We start from the raw sequence: 20,748 nt of genomic DNA, 5'->3' as shown, positions 1-20,748 counted from the left end.
AAAAAGAAGAAAAAAAATAATAAATTTACTTGGTTTTACAGTTTTCATTCAAGCATTCAAATATATTTTACACAGCTTCAGGACACACAGTTTATTAACAACAATTAGAGACTGATGGATAGCTGCCGCAATATGGATCCAATATTATGCAACTCCATGCCACAAGATATTCTGAAAATTCCTCCTAAAAACTCCATAAGATGCTGGAGTGATAGGCCAAGAAAATGCACATGCTATCTTCTAGATGTCAGTTCCAAGTACCCACCCAAATATCTTGAAATTTCACTAAATTTTACCTTTCTAGGACAAGACAGTATACCAATTCCTTTTCACAATAGCCAAGCTTTAGTTACTTGAAATAAAAATTTTCTACTCCAGCCCAACAGCTTGTTTTTTTTATCCTGCTTACAGACCAGACACTCGTTAACCTCTCAGATCTCTGGAGAGTTGTGGTTTAAGGGAACTCAGGAGGAAAAGACAAATTTGGAAACTCATTTATCCATCTCACTAGAATTGAGACATTATGGTTTTCATTCTTCCCCCACTCCCCAAAATACCAAATTTCCATCATCAGAGCTCTCTGAATAAACGAACATTTTGTTACTGGACTCAGGAAGAAAGAAACCACATGCCTGTTAGGGACACAGAGAGGAGGAGTGGAGTATGTGCTTGGGAGCGTGTTTATTTGACTGGATTGGAGACGGTCAACCGAAGAACATGCAGATCATGTATTTTTAAGCATTTCATAATGTCTTATTATTAATTCCAGCCAAAACCACCAAGACCAAAATTATCTGAAATTGGTGCTTGTGTGTCCTGACCCCAAAGCCAACAATGGTTGCATAAAAAAAAATGTAAAAACCTATGCTCCCCTCAAGTTTAATATTTTCTTTTAATCGATTATAAGGCAGTGCCCTTTCGAGTCTATGGAGAAGACAGGTCTCTGTAACTAACAAATTGAAATGTGGTGCTGGGTAAATTTTACTTCCAGGAAACCAAAATGTTGCAGTCCTTGAGAGAGGGAGGCTGTAAGCAGAGGGCTCTTCTAAAGGAAGGAGTTTTTATTGAACCTGTCACTTGTCATTAAACACTCCATATTTTACCTTAGCCTGATATTTTCATTAGAGCATACAGACCTTTTTCATCTGTGAATGAAAGCATTCCCTTCAGCCTCGTGTCGAATATGGGGAAAGACTGTAAAACTGAGCCCACCCAAACAGGACAATTAGGTTCACAAAAGCAGGAAAGGCACTAGGGAAAATCAAGTAATATTATTAATACTATGATAACTTACACATTTCAATGTTGACTATCACATCCAATTTCAATCTTAAATTCTTACATGCGTTTAATAATGTCTGGTTTTAATCTCAGAAATACTTGCATCTAATTATACAGAAAGCAACAGACAGCAGTGCAGAAAAAAACACAACATAAGCAAGGTGGAAGAAAAGCATGTACTGCTGTACAGACATCTCTAATTGGAAAATCTGAATGTAAGAAGGTAAAGATAATAAAATTACACACTTCGACATCTTTGTTCTCAACTGTTAGACCACCAGCCTACCAGGAAGTAACAACGCAGAAAAATAGAAAAATATCAAACAACTTGGCTTCCTCAAAAGAGACAATTGGTTATTTGTTTCTTGTGCTTAGACATAAGTTGGTTAATTTGTAATTAAAACAGAGGAAATATTTAGAGTAAAATTATGCTACGCTATTCGTAGTTTTATATCTAAGATCTCTCTACTGCTAAAACACTTTGTAAGTAAATAATTGGAAAAGACATCGCAAGGACAGCTATATATTCTTAAAGAACTCTGATACAAAGCAGTATCATTTTTTTGCCACCTAATTTCTGAGAAAAAGCTGCCTCACTGCTGTCACCAAAGCTGTACAATCTCTTTGAAGCATCAGAAACTGGTGTTAAATAGTTTTAACAGGACTTAAAATTATCAGTAGCCAGAATATCACTGTCCATCGCTATGTGTAAAAAAAAAAAAAACAAAAAAACCCCACCACAATTCTAGTATGCAAATAAGAGCTGAGAGAAAATTAATTTCAGGCTTTTTCCAATGCATTCCATTTGTGAAAAAGAAAAAAAAATTAAAAGGGAAATAATAATGATGAGGAAAAAAGCCAGAAAAGAAAGCCACAACATTTAAAATCTGAAAGTGCTACATCAAAACAAAAAAAGATTAACTTGTGGAATGGTATCATTTGATAAATAAACCACCATGCACAGAATTACAAGGCAAATATCAAGTGCCACTTATCTTTTAAAACTTAAAATACGGATTTACTCAAATGCAGATTAGAAATCTAACCAAATATTATATTAGTTTTAGGAATTTTAAAAGACATTTCACTAATAGAAGGAGGACTGTGTTATTTGAACTTAAGCTGCCACATAACGAGAGCCTTGTGGATTGCTATAGCAATACAGTCACAAAACCCATTAGCAGATGTAGAAATCCCACATCCCAGTCTCTTATAAAAGTCTGCAGTTATGAAATAATTTTCACACACTTGGAACTTAACTATTTCAGTGCAGTGCACATATAGGACTGGAGTCGAGGGGGTAAACCACAAAACAGTGCATCTGAGAGCATTCCACACAGACACATGTTTCTGTGGTTCTTTCAAAAGTTCTTAAAGAGTTGAAATCATCACCCTGGAATTCCATAGAACAGAATAAAGAAATACATCTTTAAATTAAGGAGGAGATTTATCTTTGCTAGTGAACTATTAGGACTTATTCTGTGTCTTCATTGTAGATATACTGGCATACGTAGCTGGTAACAAGAAACAGGACCTAACCTATTATCTCCTCACTTAGCATCATGGTATCATTGCTTTATTTCATGGCAGCAGTTTAACATTTTTATGATAGCATTTGAAAATTTACCATCCGATAAGCCATCTATGGCTAATAACATATAACATACTGAGAATATTTGACTTGCTTTCATACCAGTGACTTTCATATACCTAGGCAGATTTGAGGTAACCAGGTAATTCTGCAGGGAAGCAGCATGTTATCATTTCAGAAATAAAGCAAACTGACTAGAATTCATGAGGAAGAGTAAGATTTCACTGTCAAACAAGGATGAGTTAACACAGAAAACATGGTCCTTCAGCTACCCCACAATAACTTCAATTCACTGTAAGAATACTTACTTGGTTATCTTTCATTTACTGAAGAAAAGGCACCAATATAAGGTAAAAACAGCTGGGAAAATACACAAAACAGCTAAAGCAAAAGATTATTAGAAAAGCAGCGAAGAAAGAAATGCCACACCAATCTCAACACCAAAACGATAAAATTATTTCAACGATGCACTTCATAACTGAGTTGACAGTTAAAACTGTTTTTCTCTTTTATGAAAACAGAGTAAGCTATGAAGGCAACTGAGAGAGGCTGCTTTCTTTGAAGCGCCTTGGGATGTATGTGTCCTTTTAAACAACCAGTACCAGATTTCTTAGGTAACAGCTATGAAAGTGGATCAGGAGAGCAAGGTAGCTAAGCCTGGCTGATCGGCCACACTGCTTTAATTCAGTTCCCATGTTACCTGAAGCTGTTGGGAGCTGTCATTAAGATTATCCTCTCGTCTCCTGGCCTCCTCCAGCATCTGTGCACTCTTCTTTTTCTCCACTTGTTCTTTGTGCTTCAGGTTTGCTACTTTCTTATTTTGATCTTTAACTTGCCTGTAGAAAAGAAGAGCAGTCAGAGCGCAGTCCAGAGCATAACACCCGTTACTCCCAGCGCTGGTGAGCTGGTCTGGGGAAGAGTGGAACCCTCAAGTACCGTCACTTTGTTTGCAGAAGGTCATCAACACCAAACTCATCCTCAAGTGTTACCTTCAACTGTTAATTCAACCAAAAAAACCACTTTGTTTTGCTCTTTACCATTAACCTAGACATGGAAATTTCTGAAACAAAACCCTTAATTATTATTTGGTATAAACTATTAATCAAAAGATGCACCTGCCCTCTTGTGACTATGTGGTATGTGCTACATAGAAATCTTTTCTCTGTTCATACACACATGTACATATAAAAAATGCAGATATCTAATAGGCTATTTTGCCTTGGGTACCACTATATCTAATGCAAGGAAAACAGGAGGACCAAAACGAAAAATTAATGAAACACTACTTGAACATAGAGGACTACCTACAAGATCTAAGCAATCTGTTCCCAGAACTAAAACTATTTCTTTTCAACCTCAAGTTCTACTTGTTTACTAGATATTTTGAAGGATTTCCTATCCCTTCTTTTTACAGAAACAAGACAGAGCAAGTAAGAACAAACTATTTCAGGAAGTGTGCATAATTTCCTTTTCACTTGCATCTATGAATTATTTTTGATGATCCTGGCAACTACCGTTGCCTGCAGACAGGGTTTGGCCTTTCTGGGCATTAAGACACATGGAGTATTGAATCTAATTACAGACCCTTTAATCTCAGCCTCCTGACCACAGAGAACTTAAGTCTAAACTTTTAGTCCAATCAAAACAAAACAGGCTAGCTATGCTTCCTCAGCCCTTTTCTCCATAATTATACCTGGAGTTTGGATTTTGGAATAAAAGATAGATTCTTTGGTTACAAGAGTTCCCCAAAGCATCATGCAAGTAGTAGAGATCACTCTTTAATTTACTGTTTAGAAAGCTGAATGATATACTAGCTCCCTATCTAGTATGTTTTCCACACAGAGAGGGAAGAATGTTTCTTCTATATTTCAGAAATACTTTTAGAACAGACCACAAACAACTCTGATTACCTTGATATTTTCTTTAGAACTCTTAACAAAAGTATGATCAAGAACATATCTCTTCGTGACATACATGTTCAAATTATGTGGCATACGGCTAGTCAGTGCTTTGAGTTCTTCCAAAAAAATGTACATTCCAGACTGAGCTCCGCTTTTTGCAACGTAAGCCAACCGGATCTGGGAAAATTGCGAAGACAGCAAATTTCCCTTGGTGCTAAAAAAACTCCTATTAGCGTGAAAAAGTGCTGATGGTCTCCAGAGACCAAGAAAAAAAAAGGAAAGTCCTTTTCTGATGAAGTTAAAAAATTATTGGCACACTTAACTACCTTGTCCAACAGTTACAGCTCATTTGAGTCAGGATGTTTTTTAAACACAACCGTTATAATTGCTAAGTTATTCTAACCCAGTGCTGCACACTGGCAATGGGCGTATTGCCCAGTTTGAAAGCAGACTTGTTCAGTGATTAAACAACTTATTGGAAATATTATGTTGGCACCAACTCAGCTTGTACAATACACGGTTCTATCTGTCCAATAAAATAAACATAGAAAGTACAGTGAAATCAATGCAGAAAATGAAAATATGTAAGCATTTAATTCCATGTGAAAATTGTTATTCAACTTCTAAATTAAAATTAGGAGAATTAATTATTTTTACTTGGCAACCTAGATTCACCTGTTGGGAAACTGATCTGTGTTACTGTAATCTCCTGGTTAGATAGGAGACAATAATATTAATAAAGCCACAACCCTCATCAAAATATGTTTGAAGTAGATCATCTCCCACATGGTCCAAAACGTTTTCAAACAAAATATGTATTTCAAAGAAAGGAGCAATTATAAGGATATATACTATTGACATACACCTTCTCATATCTTAACAAAAATGAATGTCTTTCTAATATACTAGGTAGATATATTGAGACAAACTGAAGCTTTCCTAAAGCAGTTTAAAAGATGCAAGTCTTGAAAATACCTAGTGCTTGTAATACTCAGATCAATCCTCGCAACTGTCATACTGTTTGGAAACTTGAATTCATGTGCAGGATACAACTATCACTCTACACTTTTGATGTCAAAAAGCAACAAAGGTTGGGCCATAAACCTTTCAAATGATACAGGTTATCTATGGCATTACCTAAAATTTCCCCAACTGTTTAATTGTATAAACTGAGAACATTACGTGAAACTTGAAATCTATAAATCTAAAAGGCAGGCAGCCATTTGATGCATGAAAACATATCTCATCTCAATGCTCATGGTACCAAATGATAATTCTCACTTTTACAATACTTCATGCAGATAACCGTGTAAAAGGTTTAGCACATACAAGCCCAGAGCCCTTGAACATTCTGTGAAACTGTAAAGAATCCACACTGTGATTCTGTAAAGAATCCTCTTTCTTCTCTGTCAGGTAACTTTCAGTCTTCAAAGTGAAATCAGAGAATCATGTTTTTATATATACAAACAATATTTTAAAACTATTTAAATACACTCACATACACACATATTTTTAATATCAACAGACCTTAAAAGCTTGATTAATTGTAATCACTCAGTTCACTGATCAATAAGAGTTCTGTTGCTATTTTGAACACTGAAATATCACCGATGATTGTTATAGAACAATTTCATCTTCACACCACAACTGAACAATGTGCAGAACTGGACCACATACTGAACTGGAACAATAAAATAATGTACAGAAAGTATGTATCTTAAGTGAGCACATTGCAACTGGTACATTCTATGAGGAGACAGTCAAGAGGAAAATAAAGATTCATCATAATATATGTGCACAAGGAAGCTAATTAGGATTGCAGAAAGATACAATGCTCTGGAATTCCCTCAGTTTGAGAGCTTCATTTTGTAAACTTAATGTTCTTTTAACTCTTCTGAATGCAATTACACATATACAGCACATAACCCTGTCAAAGGGGCAGTAAAGTTTTAAAGAAATCCTTAACCTGTAAAAGTCTTTTTATTAAAACCGAAAAAACTGCACAAGACTAAAGACAGCACAAAGAGAATGAATTAATTCCAGTGATGGCAACAGCTTAGAGATTTATGAGTGTTTTATAGAAAGCATTAGTGTACAGCAATTGAGTAAACACCAATTTGCAACGTGCACATGGAATTCTCATCATAAAATAAAGAGCATATGAATTTCTGAGAGATATAGAGCATTAAATATTACTTTAAGTACATATTCCTACCAACATATCTTTTTAAAATGGGACTACAGAGAGAAAGAATGCTGGTGATTCTAATAAAAACTGGAAAGCCAGTTCAGATTCTATGAGATAAACCTTTAAAGAAGGATATCACTGGAACCAACAGAAACAATATCAAAACTAACAAAATCAAAAACTACCTCATCTCAGAAGATGTTTATTCTCAGAGTCACACTCTAATCAAATAATGAAAAAGTTCTAGTCACATATGAAAGAAGAAAAATCTAATGAGAATGTTTATTATGTTGAATTACACTGAAGAATCCCATTCATTCTGGAAATTTTTTTTTTTTTCATTTTTAATAGCAATTTTCAGATAATTACTTTTTCTGGAGATCCAATTCCTAAAAAAAATTAGCACTCAAAAGTGAAAAATCTTCTCCATTGCTTAGAATCCTTCATTTCACAATATGTCATGCCAAGTACTGTTACAATGGACTATATTAGAGAAAAGGAAGTAGAATTTCTAGTTTAAAAAAAAAAAAACCAAAGTCTTTCAACTAAAGATGGGCCAAGATTCTCAGAATTATTGATTTCACATCCTTTGATTTTGGGTGCCTAATTTAAGCCATATGCCTGCTGAAAAAACCCACAGGATTTCTCAATCTGGACAGCAAAAATAACTATGAATGTCTATGACTTTACTCTTTTTTTTAATGAAACAAAGCTGCATCACTTTAAAAGTCCACTCCTTTCCACTTCTCTACAAAATTACTGAATTTCTAGTGATGAGGTATAGCTGAACACCATGGGGAGTGAATTAAAATAATCACAAGAAGTTTTCCTCTCTAATAAGATTAAATGCTTTATAGGTCCTATTATTTATTAAGGCTTTCATGAAATTAATTTTTTTTCTGTACTAACACAAATATTTTTTGCATTTTACTACTAATCTAATTATCTTTAACTGTAATGCACATCAGCACATATAGCTGTTAATTCTTTCCTCATACGGATTTCCATGCTACATGTTAAAGTAATGTAAGCCATTATCCTCATCTGGTTATCTTTTCTGACATAACTCCAGATGTTCTTCTTGTAAAATAAAAGATGACAAAATGTTAACTGAAAATATGCATAAGTTAATTTGAATTTTAAAATTCTGTTTTAATATATTTTCCTTCACAGTTATGCACCTAACATACAAAAGTGTTTTTAAAATAATTCAAGTATAAGTAAACATTTACAATGCATTTGAACCACCACAGAAGCTTACTTTCAAGATAAAATGTATGCATACGTACTATATTTCACCTAATGAATACGTGCACTAGGAAAAAATATACAGATGCTGTATAGAAACAGCCAGTTCTATTCATCTGACTTAGATATTCAGAAAATATTTCTATGTGTCAGTCAGCCATGTCAGAAAGATTGTTTAGCTCGAGCCTTCATTGACGTAGCATTACCACCACCCACAGGACAGTCCACTGTTGCTGCAGCTACTAATCCTGATGGACAGATGAACTTCATTTGCTTTAAAGTACACTTTGCTCCTAAACGAAAGTTAAACTGATGCAATGGTCATCATTACTGAAATGTCCCTGCTCCCTGCAGGGGGGTTGGACTACATGACTTTAAAGATCCCTTACAACCCAAACTATTCTATGATTCTATGATTACTGAAAAAAAAACCTGAAAAAAAAACCTGTATGCAATGAAGTAATATATTATTTAGTTCAAAACTGACAGTATGCCTTGTATTATGAAATATTAGATTCTACAATGTATAATACAGAATCATAGAAGAGTATCTCAAGTTGGAAGGGACCCATAAGGATCATTGAGTCCAACTCCGTGCTCCTTGTAGGACTGTCTAAAACTGAACCATGTGACTCAGTGTCATCCAGATGCTCCTTGAAGTCTGACAGGCTTGGTGCCGTAACCACTTCCCTGGGTAGCCCGTTCCAGCAACCAACCACCTTCTCAGTGAAGAACCTTTTCCTGATGTCCAACCTGAACTTCACCTGATGCAGCTTCACTCCATTTCCTAGTGTCCTATTGCTGGTCACCAGAGATCAGCACCTCCTCCTCCACTGCCTCCTTTGAGGAAGTTGCTATCACTGCATAAGACCTCAAAGCACTTTGTAGTCCTAAGAGACACAGGAGTGCATTTATTCACTTGTGACATGAAATGGAGCAGTCATCTGAAAGACTATAATACTACAGAAATTCAGGTCAGAGTGCAAACCACACTATAATGGGAAAAAAATCCAGAAGGAAATGCTGTAAGGTAGGAAAAAGCAGCTAAATTGTCCAGACCTTTATTAGCAGTCTTGTTCATTAATGATTAGATGGGTGAGGAAAAAAAAAGACATTTTTTGCTGCAAAAAAAAATCAACAACATCAACACAATGGGATACTAGTGATCTGATATGGATTGATTTAAAACTCACAGGAAAGTGTTTAACTTACTACATTACTCCCACCATTTCCTTCATCACTTCTTTGTTTTTAAGGTCTGCCCCACCAAATATTTTATTTGGCCACATTCTCAGCCTTAACTTATGAATTTAGAAGACCATAAACAGAGTGATGTAGCTGAGTTGTTGGGTTTTGGGTTGTGGGGTTTTTTTTTGTTGTTGTTGGTTCTTTTTGTTTGTTTTTTTTTAGTTTTGGTACACAAAGCAAAACATTTACATTCTGGGAAGAATAACAGAAGGAAGCCATGGAGAAGCTCTTCCCAAAAATGCTACTTTGTTTTGAAAATAAGAAAAATGCCTGTTCTAAAAAGTTTTGCTCTAGCTTTTAGATGTTCAAAACTCACCTTACCAGTGGTTGATCACCAAACCACTGAGAACAATGGCAGTGTTTGGAAAGCCTAATTGCTTAACCTCAAGAAAAGGAAAGTGATGAAAATAAGCTAAAATAAGCTAAGTGATGAAGGAAACAGGGCTGACCACATCACACAGTCCCATCACCACAACTGGGTGTCTGATTGACAGTCAAAGGAAAGTTGCCAAAGGCTGGACAAAGCTCCCTATCTTATGCGTTGAAAAATTAGGATCTGGGAAGTTATGCACCATTGAAGATCTACGTTGAATTTAGTAAGGTGAGATTTATTTTTTTTAGAACAGTAGGCATTATCTGGGCCTCTTCCTTTGGTTCACTGGGCTGTACTTAGCAAGCCCCGCTTCTTAAGTAGCGTATCACTATTCTTCAACATTATACTAAGGTAAAAAAAATGGTGCATTAAGTTACTAAGGAAAAGAAACTGTAATTTCATTATGCTTTTCAAATGGCTTAGTTTAATATTATTGCCTCTGTTGCACAATGCATCTGAGCTAGAAGACCAGTGAACATCCTTTCAATGAGTTGTTCTTGTCTGGAGGCACAGCTGACAAGCTCCAGCACCCAGTTACCTTTTCTGCTTGTGAGCCTACAACCTCTCATCATTTTGTTATACTGCTCCTCGCCTGTTATGTGCCATTTATATGACAAGTGAACATATGCCAATGAAAATATTAACAGACCCTGAAAATTTAACTGGTCTGCTCTATGTGAGTCAAGAAGTCCCACAGTGGCTTCAAGAGATGGGGAGGGTAGACTTCATTTCCTGAAGCTAGGAAACTTTGATTTTTAAAAACAAAGTGTGTGTTCAGATAGCACTGGGGGGGGACAAGGGATAAAGACTAGAAAGGTTATTGGAAACCAGCTTGCCCCACATTTTAGGAACACGAGCCTAATAGTGACTGAATCAAGAGGTGTGGAAGGCAGACTAGAAGCAGATCTCAACTCTACACTGGTTGCCTTCTTTCCTTGGTGTTAACAATTATCCGCATGAGTAATTACAGGCCTTCAAACTCAGGTCTAAGCTTCTCCGAGGCAAAAGAGGTCAACTGTCAAACACAACAACATCCCACATTTGGCCATATGTGTAATTATAGGTTAATAGAATGTATTTTTTAAATTTTTCTCTTCCTGTATTAATATCTCTGATTCAATCTAGCAGAAGACCAAGAAATATAATCAAAATCACACATGCTAAATCCGAATGCTACAGGCGCTTCCACTGTGAAATGTTATTGCTCAGCGATCAGTAGGGAACACGCATTTATGGAAACAACTAAACAATTTTCCTTACGCTAGAGTAAAATGATGCAGTATCAACAGTTAGTGAATTCAGAGAACGGTACATAATAAATACATTAATAGAAAGAGAAATCTAACTAAGGATGAGAAGCCCATGTCTCTCACACATGCTCTAAGCACTACCAAACTAACCTATTTCAGGGAAAATAGACTTATTTTTTCCCTTCAATTGCTCGATTGAATAAAACCAGAATAAACCAGGCTGCTCTCCAGTCATGAGGCAGTAGCCCCATTACACACAAACAATGGTGAAGTCAAACACTGTTGTCTCAGTATTCTCAAACAAACTGCAAGAAAAAAAAAAAAGTGCCTTAACCAACCAGCTAAAATTGAGGGATTAACAGCAGAGAGTAGGAGAATTGTCTTCATTTTAGTGCAACAAGTCCATATAAAATAAAGCAAACCAAAGGTTCACCTTCAGACAGGGCCAGATACAACATACTAAAACAAACTAAAAAGCAGGCACCCTAAAAACTTCAGGTAAACATCAACAGCACTTCATGTTTTCACTAATCTATAATTCCAGGTTTGCAGATATAATTCAGTGCGCTTATTAACGGGCAGCCAAAAAGCCCCCTAACAACACTGATGTGCAGCTTCCCAACTATTTAAATTCTCAGCATCTATTTACTAGGAAGCACGTTTTGTGATGAAAATAATGAATACATTACCGTAATTCCGTAACGGATGTCAAATTCAAAATCAGACATCAGAGATTAATATAAAATTAATTACTTGTCAAGTTCTATAATTATTTTTGAAAGCTGATGGCAATTGAACTAGAAAAGAAACCTTCAACCTTAAAACCTCGCAACCTTTAGTTTTTATTGAAGCTAAGAGCATTAAAAAATAAAAACTCAAGGTGAACTCAAATAAATCTGTAAGATAATGGTATGAGTGTTCCTTTGTTAAGAAAAATACTAATACTTTAAGGACCTTAATAAAAGCATTCAGTAGTTCAACAAATAAGTTTGTTCTGTTGTATTTTTTCTTCCGCTTTTGTTAATTGAGCAAACAGATGCAAAGCCAAAAATGACATTTATAAAATGGCTGATTAGGCCTCAGTGTGGGTTCCTTCTGCCTGCAGCACGCTGGGTTAGTTGAATTTGGCCCTAACAGTGTGGGAAGAAGTCCCAAAGGTGCTGTTCCTTTTGCCTCTAACTTCAGTGCACAAGCCAACTGCCCTGAGAACAGATCACACACAGCCAGTTGCTCTCTGCTCAAGAGACCTGCACCATTTGGCTGAAAAAAGTATTTTCTAAACAGCAATAAAATCTTCCTTATGAATGGCATTTTATTGAGGTTTCAGAGGGTATTTTTGCAATCTAAGATCACACATGTCTCTTTCAACTGCAGTCCCACTAGCCAGAAAAGAAAACAAATCAAAGTACAGCAATTGTTTTCTTTCATATGGGTATGCAATCTTTTCATTCCTTCTAGAATAACACCTGATACAACTAATAATTAAAAGAAAAATTGAATGTCAAAATCAGCCATTGAAACAAAACAAAAAACTAATTCTAATGTAAGCAGAACAATACTTCAAAAGCAATGCATTTAAAAACTATGCTAGAGTAGCTTATGTTTGCCTTGCAGCACATACTGAACAAGTTATCAAGAGAAAAAAAGTCCTCTTCCAAAAATTTGCAGAAATTTGAGGTAACAGTTGATATTATCCTGCCATTATGAAACAGCATATGTTAAAGAATCAAAATACATCTTACACTTCCAAGTTGACAGCTACTGAAAATCTATTCTTCAGCAAAAGGTACTAAACCAAGCAGTTGCCAAAACAAAAAAAAGAAAGCACAGTGAATGTACCAACTCAGTCGAAGAGGATTTGATATAAAAGAAAAACATGCATGAAAACATTCACAGTCTTGCTCTAAGAAAATTATGTGAGGACAGTGACACTAGCAGGACCATCCTGAGAAAATGTAAACCAATCAATTTCAGGGATAAATGATTTTATGATGATTTTATGTTGCTAGGACACTCAAATTTTACATAATTTAGCTTATCTCTTAAAAACAAAAAGGTTTTCAAGAAAAGTCTTCTGAAGAGATTCTCTCTATAGATGTTAATGGAAAAGCGTTTACCCCGTTAGCTATAAAGAAGCTGTGCCAAATTTGATCCAAAGTTGTACATTCCCAGAGACTATACTGGGAAAAGCATGCAAAAAGAGGGAATTGATTGAAAAGCAATGTTATCATGCCCATCCAACCGTAGCCTGCTACAGCATCTTTATTATCATAAGAGTCTGAGATGGGAAGCATACAGCTCTATTGTGGTATCCACTGGGTGAGATCAATTTCTGGTAAGGAATGTGGACCACAATGTCTCTCAGAATGGCATGCTTGGCATATTTTTTTTTTTACAGGTGCTTAGCATACAGGTTTATTAAGAGGTATCTCATTTTATGAAATACATTCTGTAGCACAGGCTTTGACAGCTCACATCAGGTTAATATGAAGAGAGCCTACTGAGATGATTTGTTACAGACTTTTGAATGCCTGGAAAATGAGGGATAGCAGCATTATTTGTAATAAATATACCACACACAGGGCTGAATAGTCTATCTAAATAGCGTAGATGACTTAGTTTCTCCTTCTCTGATACAGCTGTAATACTGTCTTTTCAGTCTGTCAGCTGTAGGAATCCAGAATACAGCTAGGAATAATTTGCATGTTGAGCGAACACCACTGAGTTTCTGGAGAACTCAGTGAGTGTTGCAAGAAACACTTAAGAGTATCTCTTCATCGAAGGTTTCTGTAATAGTCTTGGTAATGTGCATGGACAAGGTGGACATATATGTATGGACATATGCTTATGCACTTGAAGAGAGATTTCTATCATTTCACGGTAAGTGGATCTGCTACAGAACTAGTATGTCCACGAGTGTTTCAAATAAATACATTATTTTTTTAAATATTCTGAAGGAGCATAGAAAAAACAAATAATGTAGTGACAACATGGCTCATGGTTCAGCTATCTCAAGCGTACCCTCACTGATATCCCGAGTATCATGAAGTTCATCAGTTTGACATATCTACCGAGGAAGATAAATTATGTCTTTAGAAAATTACACTACTCCAGTGAACTACTTCTTATTTCATAGAATCATAGAATAGTTTGGGTTGGAAGGGACCTTCAAAGGTCATCTAGTCCAAATCCCCTGCAAGGAGCAGGGACATCTCCAACCAGATCAGGTTGTTCCGAGCCCAATCCAACCTGGCCTTGAATGTTTCCAGGGATGGGGCATCCACCACCTCTCTGGGCAACCTGTGCTAGTGCTCCACCACTCTCATTGTAAAAAAAAACCTTCCTAATATCTAATCTGAATCTACCTCCTTCTATTTTAAAACCATTACCCCTTGTCCTAATGCAACAGGCCCTGCTGAAGAGTTGCTCCCCGTCTTTTCTGTAGGCGCACTTGAGATACTGGAAGGCTGCTAAAAGGTCTCCCCAGAGCCTTCTCTTCTCCAGGCCGAACAGCCCCAACTCTCTCAGTCTGTCTTCATAGGAGAGGTGCTCCAGCCCTCTGATCATCTTCATGGCCCTCCTCTGGACCCTCTCCAAGTTGTCCATGTCCTTCTTATGTTGGGGGCTCCAGAGCTGGTTCTAGTACTCCAGGTGGGGTCTCACCAGGGCAGAGTAGAGAGGGAGAATCACCTTCCTGAACCTGCTGGCCATGCTTCTTTTGATGCAGCCCAAGATGTGGTTGGCTTTCTGGGCTACAAGCACAAATTGCAGGCTCACGTCCAGCTTTTCATCCACCATTATCCCCACGTCCTTCTCAGCAGGGCTGCTCTCACTGCCTTCATCCCCTTGTCTGTATTGTTACTCGGGGTTGCCCTGACCCAGGTCGAGGACCTTGCACTTGGCCTTTTTAAACCTCAGGAGGTTCATACTGGGCCCACCTCTCCAGCCTGTCAAGGTCCCTCTGGACAGTCTCCTGTCCTTCAGGTGTGTCAACTGCACCACCCAGCTTGGTGTCGTCTGCCAAGCTGCTGAGGGTGCACTTGAACCCAGTGTCTATGTCATTGATGAAGACGTTAAATAGTACTGGTCCCAATATGGACCCCTAAGGGACACCACTTATCAGAGATCTCCATCCAGATATCGAGCACAACCCTTTGGATGCGACCATTCAACCAATTCCTCATCCACCAAACAGTCCCTCCATCAAATCCATATCTCTCCAATTTAGAGAGAAGGATATTGTCGGCCACTTTGCCAAAGGACTTACAGAAGTCCAGTTAGATGACATTTAGTGACCTTGAGACAAATGAGGCAAAATTAAGATTTTAATTGAGTTGATCCCCTCATGAGTGCAACTGCCTTGATGTAGCCTGTCATGGAGAACATTTTCTCCCTTCAATTAATTAATCTTACAAGTAATTGGGAAATACTCACAGTCATCAGAAAAGATCAACAAACAACAGCCTTCACTATCAAGAAAAATATTCCTAACAGGAATCTCGTATATTTTCTATAAATTACCTGTCTTTTTATATGAATGCATACATTGCAGGTTGAGAGATATAACCAGTGCTGAAAATCTAATAAAAAATTACTGTGGCTATAGTCAAAACAGAACACAAGAAAACAAGAGGAGAGTTACAGTCCCCTTCTAGTTTGAAATAAAATTTCTCTACCTCTAATTCAAAAAGCACCCTCCACTATTCCAAGATGCAGAAGAAAATGTACTCCTTCCTCTTCGGAACATTCAAGAAATCAACTGAAATTCCTTTCAAGGTTTTGGTGGTGGTTTTTTTGTTGTTGATTGCCTTCTGCTTGTGCAGACAGGTGTAGAGAAGAATGTAGTAGTGTACAGACCCTCTAAACTAATTTAAAAAATTAAAAAGCCATGTTGCTTTAATCTAATTCTGTATCTCTTGGCTCAAGATTAGATTTTCCTTGCAGATATTTGTAAACTAACAAGGTGTACTTCTGCCCATTTAAAAAAAAATAATAAAAATGTAAAAAAGTATCTTGGAAGATCACACCTGTAACAGAAAAGTACTAGCAATTCATATATGCTCCTGAAACCTTATTAGTCCTTCTGAAGGAGAGAAGACAACCAAGTTGATCTGTCAAGAATGTACCCATGACGTGGTACAGTAAACTGCAGCTTTCCTCAGAGCTGGCCATGCAGGTCTTCATGCACAAGCCACTCTTACTGAATCTTTGGAGTAATAGTATCTTCAAAAATAAAATCTTTTAAATCTTTGAAATTCTCCTTTCTCATGGAGGAAAATCAACACAGAGCCACATGCACTGGCAAAACATCCAACGTGCTCACAAATAAACCCTTAAGCTTTGGAGAACTATGCAGAAGACACACTACTGACACCTGCAAGCGGCACGAATTGCTGTAGCTTTATGGGTTATGCAGTGCTGACAGCCAAGGCTCCTTCTGGACTTCCCAAAACAAAGGCACAAGAACATCAAGAAGCCTTCACTGGTAGTGCTAAGTTTCTGTTTCAGAGGCACTGAGGAAATCTTTGGTTCTGATCAGGGTGCATGAGACGACTAAGGGATGGCAGCAGTCTGGTTTGGATGGGATCTGAACTGCAGCTACTGTAAGGGAAAATATTTTTGCCTCAGCAGGTGTTTATTCTGAAAAGAATAAACTTAAACTTGATAGTGAGAATGGTTCTGAGTTTGGGGATCTGCTGTTTCTTTACAGACACAGAAAGGAAGAAATTTTTAGAAAAAATTAATGAAATCAGCAGAGTGTGATGTACTAGTGTAAGTAAGGATGGGAAATTTAACCAAAACAGACGATCCTATCAGAAGCCTCACAACATAACTTAGGAGAAAAATTAGAATAAGTAGAGAATAGCATGTACTTACCCCTTCTATGTAACATTAACCAACACAGTAATACTTTAAAATGTTCTTCCAAATGTTTGGCTTTTGTTCACACTATAAGGTTTTTGCCCAAGTTACAACAGTGTTTGAAGCTTTCATAACTTAAAAATAACAAGCAGACTCCTTCAGCTACATTTCAGCTGTCATTTGTTCATGTGATCCAAGCACACTCAAAAAGAATAAGGAAACCAACTGTCAAAAACTGCGTGCCATGCCCCATCTCTTTGAGTAGACATCTGCATATTCCATATTAAAATGTGAAATCTGTGCTGACAGCAAGAGATATGAGAAAGGGAAGAAGGCATATGGTAAACTAAGGAGTAAAAAACAGGTTATTTGCATCTCACTAATAATGTTTATCTAATTCCACTGCACAGTCTCTACAAAAAATGTCTATTACTTATAATGCAGTGAACTGTCCTTTTGACTGGAAGATAGGATCAAGAAATATTTCCTCTAATAAGAAATTATGTTAAATGTTGCGGTTATTTCATAAGTGTTGTACTCCAAATGCACCAGAAAAATCTATTTTTTTTTTTTAACATTCCGAGTCAGTGGCCACTTTTGCAGTATGAAGTGTCACTCTGCAGTAGCCTAATAAGGTATTTACTAGTAACTTCATTTAATGCTCTCTCACAGGTTTTTTTTTTTATACAGGATGGCATAAAAGTAAATGATGAAAAAGAAAAAAAATATTTTCATGCAAGGTGCAAGAGAACTGGGAACAAGCAGGCAATGCTAAAAGAAAAGACATCTTATGTAGATTAATGGGTAACAACCCTTTAAAATATGTTGACATGTCAAATACTGAAAAAGTGTTTGGTCTTATATCTTTTATATATATTGATAGAAGGAGTCAGTAATAAAAATAATATTTATTTCTAAACTGTTTATTCAGATCTCTATGCTAACATATTCTGCTGGTTTTATCTACATAAAGTGAAAAATTACACACTGAAAAGTGAATTGAACGCGTATACCTGTCCAATAGCTGGTTACAAGTTAACAACAGTAATGCTGTTATTTATTTGGTACGATTACCTGAGGAATTCAGGAACTTCCAGCGAAATCAAGAATACTTCCAGTATTCAAAGATTAAACAGAATACATTCCTTTGGTTTTTTTTTTAAACACTGCAGACTAAAGGAACTAAGTGAGTATATAAAGCAGATTATTAGAGAGCAAGGCAGGCATAGAGAAAGAACTAAAGAATATTGAATACAACATTGGTGAAAGAGAAAATGCATGATGGGAGATGCCCCCAAAAGAATGTATTTTCAAAGATACAGCATGCTCACTGAAGCCTTCATTGCCAAGACTCTTTACCATTACATATATAGTTGTAGGGTAAAGTGGCATTATGCCACCTCTCTTAGCTCCTAGCGTGGGTGACTTCATTAAACACGGCACAAACAACTCAAGACATGAAAAACGTAAGGGGCAATTCACAAACAATCTGAGTTTTACTGGCATTCAGAACAATTTGGTCAGTGCTATTAGTGCCAGTGGGACTGACAAAGCTAAAGCTGGGCTGATGCTGAAGCTAAGGAAGACAACATATGCTTTTTAGAGCTACCATCTGGTGAGCTACAGTGAATCCATGGCTTTGAGGAGTCCCCAGTTTACATGCTAGGAGGTAGCTGAGCAACACAGGGGAGCAGAACTAGTAGGAAAATAGCCTCCGTTTTCTGTTGGATTGCACTTTTTGCGATTGGCACTGAGCATGCCACCTTGGCAAGCTGTACTTTCTAGGATCAAATGAGGGTCTTCTGGTCTATCTACAAAGAGTATTTCACAACTCAAATTTTGAATATTTTCTCACTCTTAGTTTTTAAAAAAGAGATAGGTTACTTGTAATGATCAAATTCATTCCAGAACGCTTGAAAGAAGGATGCTGGAACTGAATCACTCCAACCCCACTGTCATCCCAAAACTACCATCATGCTTGGTCTCAATTTCTATCATCAAATTTATTCAGTATTGTAAACAGATAGGTACTAATGGTCCATGTAAAAACACCTTACTTCAAACAGAGTATGCCGAGTCACTAAAGGTATAGGTGGCACTTTACCCCTTAGAGCTAGAAGTTAATTAGTCAGATATGTACAGAAAGTGACAACTGGAAATATTTTGTTCTCCAAGGAAGCGAAAAAACATTTATTTTAATTAAGAAGAATGGCCTATCTGCTGGATAAGAAGGAAATAAAGTAAGTTTCTGAGAGTATGATTAAAACTGTCTGAATTACATGGAGTACTTCAGGAGGAAGATTAGCTCGAAAAGCCGACGTATTCCAGTATGAAAGGGGCTGTCTGCTGTTTGCAAATGAAGAACATGTTATGCAGAAGGAGCCAACACATGACTACATCACCCTGTCAGAACAACAAAACTGAAGAGAGTCATCGAAGAGAAAGGAAAAGGAGAAAAAAAGAACTTAGCAATTTAGTCTTAGTGTAAGAATGTTAAGAATGCTTTTCTAACAGTTCTTTTGTCTAACTCAATCTAACCAGTTTGCCCTCAGCCTGTACAGATGCAGGGACTATTCAACCCCAGGTGCAGAGTTTTGCACTTGCCTTTATTGAACTTCATGAGGCTTCTGCCAGTTCATTTCTCCAGCCTGTCAACGCCACCCTAAATAGGAGCCCTACCCTCCAGCATATACTGTCCATAACCACTCTCCCCAGTTTGCTATCACCCACAAAATTATTGAGGGTGTATTGTGTCTCATCATCCACTTCATTAAAAAGACATTAAACAGTGCTGATTCCCCTCTGACCCAGTCATCACTGAAGGCAACCACGTTTGCCCTTGTAAGTCCATACTGGCTGTTCCCTATCGCCTTCTTGTCCTTCAGATGCTTGGAGATGGCTTTCAGTGGGATCTGCTCCAAAAATGTCCCAGTGCCTGAAGTTATACTGACTGGCCTGCAATTCCCTGGATCTTCCTTCTCATCATTCCTGAAGATGAGTGTGATGTTTGCCAGTCATGACAAACTTTTCCTGACAGTCATGAGCTTTTGAAGATGATAGAAAGAGTCCTTACTATGACATCAGCAATCTCCCTCAGCAATCTTGTATGTATCTGATCTGATTCCATCAACCTGCATATTTCTAATTTGTTTAAACAGTCTGTAACTTGGTCTTCCACTTCTGTGGGTAATGCTTCACTCCTGCAGACTCCGCCACTATGCTCAGGGACCTGAAAGGAGTCCTTATCAGCAAAAAAAAAAGGAGGAAAAGAAGGTACTGAGCTCCTCATCCTTTTCAGTAACCTTTTAAAAAGGTCTCCTGTCCACCTGAGTGCCCTGTAACTATCATAATATTGCTGAGTCCAGGGTCTGTTAAAACTTTTGGTACTGTCAGTTACGGAAATGTTTGCATCAAGACTGTTTTGGTATAGACACATAAATTCACTATCTGTCCATACACTTACCTAACTTTTAGAGTTTTAATAGAAATAAAAAACTAGCCATTTGGGGGGGGGGGAATTTTTGCACAGAAGTTAGCCATTAAAGAAGAAAAGTAACCTTCAGATTTTATTCCTTTGACTAAATGTGATGTGACGCATATGGGTTAGTCAAAAGTTTGAATGATAATTTCAGTTAATTTTCTGATGATGACATGCTAGGTAATTTGTTAACTTTGGGATATATGAACATAAAGACACATTTTAAAATGCCTTCTAAAACTAATGTTGCATTTTGATGTTTCAAACGGTATGGTAACAAGCCACTTTTTTGTTATATCTGAAAAAAAGTAAATTGTGAAGGATTGTT

General features: G+C 37.0%; 1 protein-coding gene across 4 annotated transcripts in view; it reads right to left on the bottom strand.

Annotated features, from left to right (window-relative positions):
* The window catches only part of ERC1 (ELKS/RAB6-interacting/CAST family member 1), a 294,214-nt gene that overhangs the window by 128,165 nt on the left and 145,301 nt on the right, over positions 1-20,748 (bottom strand). For all 4 annotated transcript variants that reach the window (XM_086755609.1, XM_086755591.1, XM_086755602.1 and 1 more), the window contains one exon: positions 3,573-3,708. In XM_086755609.1, coding sequence (XP_086611735.1) covers positions 3,573-3,708 — 136 coding nt within the window. The remainder of the gene's footprint in view (positions 1-3,572; positions 3,709-20,748) is intronic.

This window comes from Chlamydotis macqueenii, chromosome 1 (genome assembly GCF_036417535.1).
Source record: "Chlamydotis macqueenii isolate bChlMac1 chromosome 1, bChlMac1.mat, whole genome shotgun sequence".
Lineage (NCBI taxonomy): Eukaryota > Metazoa > Chordata > Aves > Otidiformes > Otididae > Chlamydotis > Chlamydotis macqueenii.
The sequence above is the reverse complement of the archived record's forward strand: the minus strand, read 5'-3'. Positions and strand labels throughout refer to the sequence as shown.